Source organism: Babylonia areolata, chromosome 11 (assembly GCF_041734735.1).
Source record: "Babylonia areolata isolate BAREFJ2019XMU chromosome 11, ASM4173473v1, whole genome shotgun sequence".
In the NCBI taxonomy this organism is placed as follows: domain Eukaryota; kingdom Metazoa; phylum Mollusca; class Gastropoda; order Neogastropoda; family Buccinidae; genus Babylonia; species Babylonia areolata.
In genome coordinates, this window is record NC_134886.1 from 6,328,154 (window position 1) to 6,338,153 (window position 10,000).

Sequence of the window (10,000 nt, forward strand, 5' to 3'; positions counted from 1 at the left end):
TTTTTGAAAGAGTTTCTTTACATGTATTTATTTGATATTTTTCCCGTTTAAGGTTTGGGAAGAAACAATCATGTTCTTATTCTGATATTTCCTTTCTATTATAGCCCAGTCAGTAACAAAAAGGCCTGGAGATAATAATAATAATGTTAATAAATTACTATCATTATCATCATCATAATGAATAATGACATTCTGTTTAGACACATCACAGTAACATGTTTAGATTTTTCTTTTTCAGTTTTATACCTCATTAGAATCTTTAACAACAACAAAAAAAGTGTTTCTCAGGAACTGTAAATAATCACAAACAACATATGCTGGACTGAACGACAAAAATGATTTCCTTTTTTTTTCAGAGCAACTGGACCAATGCAGAACAACGAAGACTTTGCTCGAGCATTCAACTGCCCCGTGGGAAGCTACATGAACCCCGAAAAGAAGTGCCGCGTATGGTAGGAACCCAGGATGAAACCCTGGACAGAACCCAGGACAGAACCCCGAGCTTCCAAATTCAGCATGTTGACCGACTGACTACATGTTGGGGATAAAAAACATGAAAGCGCACACACACACACACACACACACACACACACAGAGGTGAACATGGGAGTTGCAGCCCATGAAGACACTGATTAACTAAAAAGCAGCAGCATTTGCATGACCATCACATGACAAGTTCTGGGTGTGAGAAGACATATCATTTTTTTTTTTTTTTTTTTAAATACCATAATCTGACTGTTACTGAATGCAATGCTGGTTAAGTCCACAGTAGTTTCAAATCTCTCCTCCCCCTCCCCATCCATTTTTTTGGATATGGTTGGGCCTTTTTTCTTTCTTTTTGATTTCATGCAGTTTTCTTTGAATAAATCACTGATAATTCCCACAGACAGAGAGAAAGACAGACAAACAGACATGAACACACACACACACACACACACACACACACACACACACACAGCCATAATTTATAATATGGCTCATTTTGGTCCAGTATGAAGAAGGAGTAAATACAAGTTCTTATTCACATAAAAGATCCATCACATGACTGGATCATGAACAAATTTTCAGCTCACAAATTCTTTAGTGAAAAGTTCTGGTATCATGAAAACCTGTGGCAATGTTTTCACTATTTCCTAGCTTTTTTTCCAGATATACATTTATATCGTTGAGCACTGAGAGGTATGTGCTAAAAGAGAAACTATGATTATTCATTACCATTCAGTTCCAGTTCATGTATTGATGGTAGGTTACAGTGAGTACACGTAACTGTCCATTTAGTTGCTTCATGCATGCAACAAAATAAGGCCAAAAGGATACGCTGAACAGCCGAAAAAAGCGTAAGACGAGACAGAGCGTAAACCTGACAAGATGGCGTGGAGAGCCTTGGCCAAAGGAATGATTAAGCGCTTATAGTTTTTAGAGGCGTTTGATTGGCTGAGAGCGGTGGGCCCATCTTTTCACTGTTAGCCGCGCGAAATTTGGCCAAGCAGAGCAAACCAATAGGCCTAGTTTGCATCAGTTTGACATGGTAAGTATATTTAACACCAAACATGGAGTATAATACAAACTCCTCCTTTTAGTTGCTTCATATTTGCCAAACCAAAAAAGCCGAAGCATCTATAAAAATCTTTACACCTGTTTTCAGTACTGCACACCCATATTCATTAGAAGAACATGATAATCAGAAGTTTGTGTACCAGTCTGATAAATCCTATTTTTACATAATTTATAATCATATATATTTTAAAATGATGATTGAAATAAGTAAAACAATAAAACTCTGCACACACACTGTCCACTCACTAAAATTCATATAAGAAAAAGTTATTTCAAGAAGAATAAATTTAATGAGTGGATGGTGCAGTGTATTATTGTGTTCCTTAGATATATAAAGCATAATAGAAAGATAGATAGATAGATAGATAGATAGATAGATATCAAGCATGTTTCTTTGTTTTTTGGGTTTTTTTGGTAATAATGAAATATCATTCATTTGCATTTGCTTTCCTGATGTGCTATATTTTATCATCATCATTATGTTGTTGCCTCTTGCTTACAAAGCAACTTTTTTTCTTTTCTTTTTTTTTAATTGAGTTGCACTTGATTTATAGCAGTTTGTGAAGAACCTGAGCTATTGCTACGACTTCTTTGGTACACAGATCCGTGTGCAACCAATAATATCATATTTTCATTGTTATTCTTTATAGATGTTGTTTCATTATGACTGATTTTAGTAGTTTCCAAGAGGAATGAACCATTTAAATAAACATAAATATTCTTATAAAAATTACAATGTGTGTATATTTAATTTTACATGCAGCAATTTCTTCCATTGGGATCATATGCATCTATAGAAAAATCAGGTCAGAAATTATACCTCATTACTCTGCTATTGACCTGGAGCTTCTCCACATTTGTATCAACTTATTCTTCCATTTAATGTACTTGTGTCCATGCGTGTCCGTGTGTGTGTGTGTGTGTGTGTGTGTGTTCGTTCGTTCTTTTGCTTAACATCTATCCACATTTGTGATTTCAGACGAAAATCCATCATCTCCCCCACCCCACCCATGCCTTAAATAATCACTACTTTCCTAGTCCCTCTCTCCTCAATTTGCATTAAAATAAATAAACAAATAAACGAAATCAAATAAACTAACTAGTCAACCAGTAGAACTACAACAAAGAGCCAATTGGGCTCCAAATTAAACTCTGAACTTTTTCAAACACATGTTGATTATCTGTTTATCATATAAAACATTTCGAATGGAAGCAGATGGAACTGCAGATTTTGTAAATGACACAGGTAAATATGGTTTTAACTGTTCACATTTATGGATGATATGCACAGGGGTAATTTCATTGCCACAAATGCAAGTTACATTGGAAGTATATTTTGTTTTTATGGCATCCAGTTGTAGTCTGTATATTATTATTAGACTGGTGTGCCTTCTGCTACTGTGATGTCCTTTTGTTTTAAAAGAAAACATGCCATCAATTTTGCGCAAGCTATTGTCAATATTTTTCTCTGTCAGGGTCACACTCCTATTTAGTTTACTGACATGGTCCCAGCAAGTTTTCTCAACAGAGAATAACCTATTTGTAATGAATACTGAATACAAATTTCTATGGCATTGTTACATGATTGTATATGTTCATTGCACCTTTTTTCACACAACGGTCCACCCGGTGCGCGCGTGTGTGCGTGCGTGTGTGTGTGTGTGTGTGTGTGTGTGTGTGCAGGTACTTCAAATACTTGGGAAACAGATATAATGATGCAGAAAAACAAAAAGTCAGAAAGCAAAGCAAAACCAAAACACACGCAAGCACATGCTTTCCACTACTTCTTAATGGTTTGTTTGGCTTTCTCAATACAAGTTCCACTGTCACAGCAAGTATGTCAGAAGACCGGCTTTTAAAGCAGTCATATAATTCACAACAAACTGAACAGGTTTCACAAACACAAAATGAAAGACACACACACACACACACACACACACACACACATGCCCGCAAACCCAATGCAGCAAACAGCAACAAGTCGGAGAGTAGCAAAAAAACTCCACACTGCGAATGAAAGCTGAGTCAATGTTTACCCCATTTGTAACTTTTTCATGCACTAACTGACTAAGATCTGTTAATCCTTTGTCACAACCATGCATGCATCCAGTGTTGCACTAACAAACACACACTACCCCCACCCCCACCTCCTCGGCCCCCCCACCTCCTCCACCCCCCTCCCACTCCCTCAAAAAAAAAAACAAAAAAAAAACAAACAAAAAAAACACACCAAGAACGAAAGGAAGGAAGAAAGAGAAATTCAAGTAATTTGCTATGAAAAGGACACCAACTCATTTCTTTTGATTTCATGTTGTATGTCTGTGTTCATTTCATATTTATGTGTGTGTTTTTTCACTGGTTGTATAGTACACACATGCAGAAAAAGGCAGTTGCAGCCAGGAATGAGCACAGCCTTTCACACTTATCAGGGTCACTAGTGAAGTCATATCCACTAGTGTCCAGAGCTTGGCAAAGAAAAGCACAGCCCAAACCTCTCCTTCTTTCCATTTTAACCTTCCCCAAACTTAAGTCAGGTACTCATTCACACACCTGGGTGAAGTGAGGAAAACTGGAGGAGTAAAGTGCCTGTCCAAAGGACACAACACCATGCTGAAACAGGGCCTTGAACCCGGGTCACTGGTGAACACTGAATTCCAACACCTAACTGACTCTGCCATAGCGACTCCTCAAAATTGTTAACCTAATGAACAGGGGTCACTAACAGTAACAGCAGCACATCCTGAAAGCTGAAGCACAGTACTGATGCTGTTTTTATCCTTAACATTAACTTATCTTGTTCTGACAGTGACAGCTGCAAACAGTGAAGCAAAACACAAGTGAAACACCAAAGAAAAAAAAAAGTTTGTTCTACATGAGCTGGAAAACAAAACATCAAGACTCAAAGCACAGACTCCCAGCTTCTTGCAAGCTCCAGTGGTCCCAGGCTTTCCATTCCACTATTTCCAGCCACCTCTCTGCTCCTTGGACTGTGCAAGGTATGTGTGTTCACCTGTCAGATGTGTCAGGTAGGTGTGTTCACCTGTCAGTGTGTTCACAAAGTGTTCACAAAGTCCAACACACCACAACCCCACCTCTGTATCACTGGGATGTGTCAGGTAGGTGTGTTCACCTGTCAGATGTGTCAGGTATGTGTGTTCACCTGTCAGTGTGTTCACAAAGTCCAACACACCACAACCCCACCTCTGTATCACTGGGATATGTCAGGTAGGCGTGTTCACCTGTCAGTGTGTTCACAAAGTCCAACACACCACAACCCCACCTCTGTATCACTGGGATATGTCAGGTAGGCGTGTTCACCTGTCAGATGTGTCAGGTAGGTGTGTTCACCTGTCATACATGTCAGGTATGCGTGTTCACCTGTCAGTGTGTTCACAAAGTGTTCACAAAGTCCAACACACCACAACCCCACCTCTGTATCACTGGAATGTGTCAGGTAGGTGTGTTCACCTGTCAGATGTGTCAGGTAGGTGTGTTCACCTGTCAGTGTGTTCACAAAGTCCAACACACCACAACCCCACCTCTGTATCACTGGAATGTGTCAGGTAGGTGTGTTCACCTGTCAGATGTGTCAGGTAGGTGTGTTCACCTGTCAGTGTGTTCACAAAGTCCAACACACCACAACCCCACCTCTGTATCACTGGGATGTGTCAGGTAGGTGTGTTCACCTGTCAGATGTGTCAGGTATGTGTGTTCACCTGTCAGTGTGTTCACAAAGTCCAACACACCACAACCCCACCTCTGTATCACTGGGATATGTCAGGTAGGCGTGTTCACCTGTCAGATGTGCCAGGTAGGTGTGTTCAACTGTCATACGTGTCAGGTATGCGTGTTCACCTGTCAGTGTGTTCACAAAGTCCAACACACCACAACCCCACCTCTGTATCACTGGGATATGTCAGGTAGGCGTGTTCACCTGTCAGATGTGCCAGGTAGGTGTGTTCACCTGTCATACGTGTCAGGTATGCGTGTTCACCTGTCAGTGTGTTCACAAAGTCCAACACACCACAACCCCACCTCTGTATCACTGTAATGTGTCAGGTAGGTGTGTTACCTGTCACATGTGTCAGGTAGGTGTGTTCACCTGTCAGTGTGTTCACAAAGTCCAACACACCACAACCCCACCTCTGTATCACTGGGATGTGTCAGGTAGGTGTGTTCACCTGTCAGATGTGCCAGGTAGGCGTGTTCACCTGTCAGACGTGTCAGGTATGTGTGTTCACCTGTCAGTGTGTTCACAAAGTCCAACACACCACAACCCCACCTCTGTATCACTGGGATGTGTCAGGTAGGTGTGTTCACCTGTCAGATATGTCAGGTATATATATGTGTTCACCTGTCAGTGTGTTCATCAAACCTACACAACACAGCCCCACCTCTGTGCTTACAGGAGTACTTACTATTTAAGTAACATTCAAATGTGAAAACTAATGCTTTGAAAAAATCTCTTCAATCACCAGCATGTGTGATGGGGCAATAAAAAAAACAAAAAAACACCTGCTCCTCTCCCTCCTTCTCACAGAACTGTGTCAGGAATGTCTTTTCAATTGTGAGTGTGTCCATCAAGTCCCACTCATCACAACCCCGCCTGTGCTCCGAGGATTGTGTCACTGTCAGGCACGTGTGATCACCGGTCACTAGTTCTTACACACCACAGAACGCCTCCCTGCGCACTGTGTCAATGACACACACTGCCTGTACACATTTCACAACACCTGCTCCAGGCTTGTTTTCCGTGTATTGTATTGTACTGTGTTGTATAGTACTGTACTGTGTTGCATAGTACTGTACTGTGTTGTGTTGTACTGCTCTGTGCTGTGCTGTGCTATGCTGTTCAGTGTAGTGCTGTGTTGTGCTATGCTGTGCAGTGTAGTGCTGTGCTGTCTTGTCTTGTCCTGCATTACTTTCTGTCAGAATAGATTTCACTGTGTGAAATTTGGGCTGCTCTACCCATGTTGAGCACAATGCCAAAATGCAGCATCACATTAATTTTTTTTTTCTATGTATCTTCATTTCTCCTTGAAAGTGTATTTGTTTTGCTCCCTAAGTGGATTCTAAGTGTATTTGTTTTGCTCCCTAAGTGGATTTTACTACATAATTTCTCATCCAAAATACTAGCACCCAGACCACCACTAAAGGTCTGCAATGGAGGGGAATGTTTAAACAAAAACAACAACAACAGGTCTTTGTATGGGACTCGAACCTCTGTTGATACTCCACCAAGGGTACAGTGTTCAGTTTCAAGGAGGTATTCATTATTGTCAAAGCTTGCCGACTGATCCAAATACAAGCTACAACAACCACATCCAAGGGTACAGCTTGTTGACACTACTACAGTTCTCAGTTTCCAGTTTCAAGGAGACAATGTCAAAATGGTGCATACTGAAACCAAAACACTACACCACAACACATAAGGGTACAGTTCATTGACACCGGAAGCAGCCATGCACATGTAGCAGTCCAAGGCTTCAGGCTATGCGAAATGCTCCGATTAGGTTACAGCTGGTTGAAACCAGAAGCAGCCATGCACAAGCAGCAGTCCCAAGACTTCAGACTGCACAAGGACCCGACACCACTAAGTGTACAGCTTGTTGATGCTGGGAGCAGCCATACACAAGCAGAAGCCCAAGACTTCATACTGCTAAGAGCACTACTCCTCTAAGGGTACAGTTTGTTGACACCGGGAGCAGCTACGTACAAGCAGCAAGCCCAAGACTTCAAACTGTGTGGAGGGTTCCTTTAACTTTTAAGGGTATAGCTCACCAAAGCCGGGGACATCAATGCACAAGCAGCAGTCCAAGGCTTCAGACTGCACGGACTGCTCCGCTGAGGGTACAGCTGGTTGACACTGGGGGCAGCCATGCACAAGCAGCAACTCAAGGCTTCAGACTGTGCAGAGCACACAGTTGGTTGACAATGAAAGCACATGTAGCAGTCCAAGGCTTCAGACTGCGTGGAACAAATCACTAAGGGTACAGTTCATTGACGCTGGAAGCAGCCATGTTCAAATAGCAGTCCAAGGCTTCAGACTGCTCAGAGCACTCCACTAAGGGCACAGCTCGCTGACACCGGAAGCATCCGTGCACAAGCAGCAGCCCACAGACTTCAGACTACTCAGAGCACTACCCCTTTAAGGGTACAGCTCATTGACGCTGGGGGCGGCCATGCGGAAGAGGTAGTCCAGGGCCTCAGACTGCGCGGCCAGGTCCACAGGGGTCTGCCCGGCCCGGCTGAGCACGTCCACCCGTAGGCCTGGCCAGGACAGGAGCAGCTCCACCACCTCCACGCTGTCGTGCTCGGAGCAGGCCAGGTGCAGGGGGGTCAGGCCCCCGATGCTCTGGCTGTTGATGTCGGCCCCGCTGGTCAGCAGCAGCTCAGCCACCCGCAGGCAGTTCCAGCGACAGGCACTGTGCAGGGGCTGCCAGCCGTCAGCCGTCCTCCGCCCCACGTCACCTCCCTTCTGGATCAGCTTCTGCATGCACACACACCGGGCACTTCATGGTCATGGTGATGATGAATATGATGGTGATGGTGAAGGTGAGGATAATCATCATCATGATAATAAGAACAACTTCAACTACTACTAAGCATCATCATCATCAATCATCATCATCATCATCAATGAATAAAATGAAATAGAAAACAAGAGAGACAAGGCCTTCAAGACTCACTTGTGATACACTTAAAAAAAAAAAAATAAAAAAAAATAATCGTTAAAATGTGTTCTGTATTTGTTATTATAAAGCTTCGGGTTAAAAAAAATAATTTAAAAAAAAGTCCTAACCAGATTCGAACCCTGCGTGTTCGGGTGAGAAGAAACTGTCTTACCCATTACACTATCTTGGCTCCTTAACTGACATTCTAAAATTTAATATTTGAACATACTTTTTTAAAGGGCGATAAATCAATTGCAGTATTCGCAGTGAGAATGCTGTTTAAATCATATTATTCTGGTGTATCTTGGGCATTCAAAAAATCTTTAAGGGCAATAAAAAATTCTTTTTAAGTCCGCGGTAAAGGAGACGTGGCTATCGCCGCAATCACACTGCAACATTTAGCCGTTTTCTCTTGATCTAGATAAATGTACAAGTTTAGTTACACCCGCCAGGAATGTAGTACGACACGGTCGATTCAACTTCTCTTTTATGCTCATTCTAGTTTTATAGTTTTAAAGTTGATATGAAAATTCAGTATTTTGTTAAACTAATAACATGTAGAGCTAAGTACAAGTACTTCTAAATGTCATATGAAGTGAAAAGGACTTCATTTTGAGAAAAGTCAAGACTGGAAATTTTTTCGTTTCATCAATTCAAGGGTATTAACTCGCATGGTTTACAATTTTTAACTGTAAATTCCGACTGATTCTGTGGATATTTTTATGGCAGTTTGGGGCATAATCCAGTAAGTGATGAGGCGTTCACAAATCTTTCTCTGAATAAATATTTAACGGTCTCCTTCTCCAACTTTCCATCACATGTTATCGTGTATTGCCCATTGAATATAGGATTGAACGGGCAGGTCAAGAACTTGAAACAAAATGGCGTCATTCGCGTTCGCGAAGAATATCAGCATGCGCTTTGAATGTGTATAAATATGTGTATGCAATTGATTTTTGCCCATAACCTTCAGGGCTCAGCCATTAGATCTATAAAGTCCACTCATCGTATTGATTTTAGTATTTTCCGAAAAAGACCACTTGGGCGAATGAACATAGTGAAAGCCCTGTACACTGAGAGAAAAACACACAAGCTTTTTATGTATTGAGTATAATTTCAAAATGTAATGTTTAAGATGAGAAAGATTAGTTTAAAGCAAATTAAGTCCCCTACCATTAATTACAGATTAATTTCCCTTTTTTACTATCTGCACCAAAACGTTTGCAAAATAAATAAAACTTCCATGCTCAGCAAAAGAAGTTCCTGTTTGAACAAAAAATGATAATAATGACTGCTCTTGTTGTTGGGTCAGAATATCAGATCAAAGTGCCAAGTTTAGAGAATACAAAAAATATAAATATAACAGTAAATGCAGTTTGCATATAATTAGGCTTCATTTTTTTTTTTTTTTTTTTTTTGTGCCCACCCCAGAGGTGCAATATTGTTTTAAGCAAGATGAATGGAAAGAACTGAATTTTTCCTATTTTTAAGCCTAATTTGGTGTCAACTGACAAAGTATTTGCAGAGAAAATGTCAATGTTAAAGTTTACCACGGACACACAGACACACAGACAAAGACACAGACACACACACACACACAAACAACCAAACACCGGGTTAAAACATAGACTCACTTTGTTTACACAAGTGAGTCAAAAATAAGAAAAATGACAAGTGTATTTGTACACCATGGAATTTTGCACAGAGACAATTCAAAGCGCTTTGACACTTCATATGCATATAATGCATAATTATCAATCAAAGCTATG

At 41.0% G+C, this 10,000-nt stretch overlaps 2 protein-coding genes across 2 annotated transcripts in view; one reads left to right on the forward strand and one right to left on the reverse strand.

Moving 5' to 3' along the window:
* The window catches only part of LOC143287778 (neprilysin-like), a 40,061-nt gene extending 39,605 nt beyond the window's left edge, over positions 1 to 456 (forward strand). The window contains exon 18 of the mRNA XM_076596062.1: positions 357 to 456. Coding sequence (XP_076452177.1) covers positions 357 to 456 — 100 coding nt within the window. The remainder of the gene's footprint in view (positions 1 to 356) is intronic.
* A 6,177-nt stretch (positions 457 to 6,633) lies between these two features.
* Positions 6,634 to 10,000, reverse strand: part of LOC143287474 (ankyrin repeat domain-containing protein 49-like) — a 9,853-nt gene continuing 6,486 nt past the window's right edge. The window contains exon 5 of the mRNA XM_076595488.1: positions 6,634 to 8,047. Within this exon, the coding sequence (XP_076451603.1) occupies positions 7,706 to 8,047 (342 nt within the window). The 3' untranslated portion in view covers positions 6,634 to 7,705. The remainder of the gene's footprint in view (positions 8,048 to 10,000) is intronic.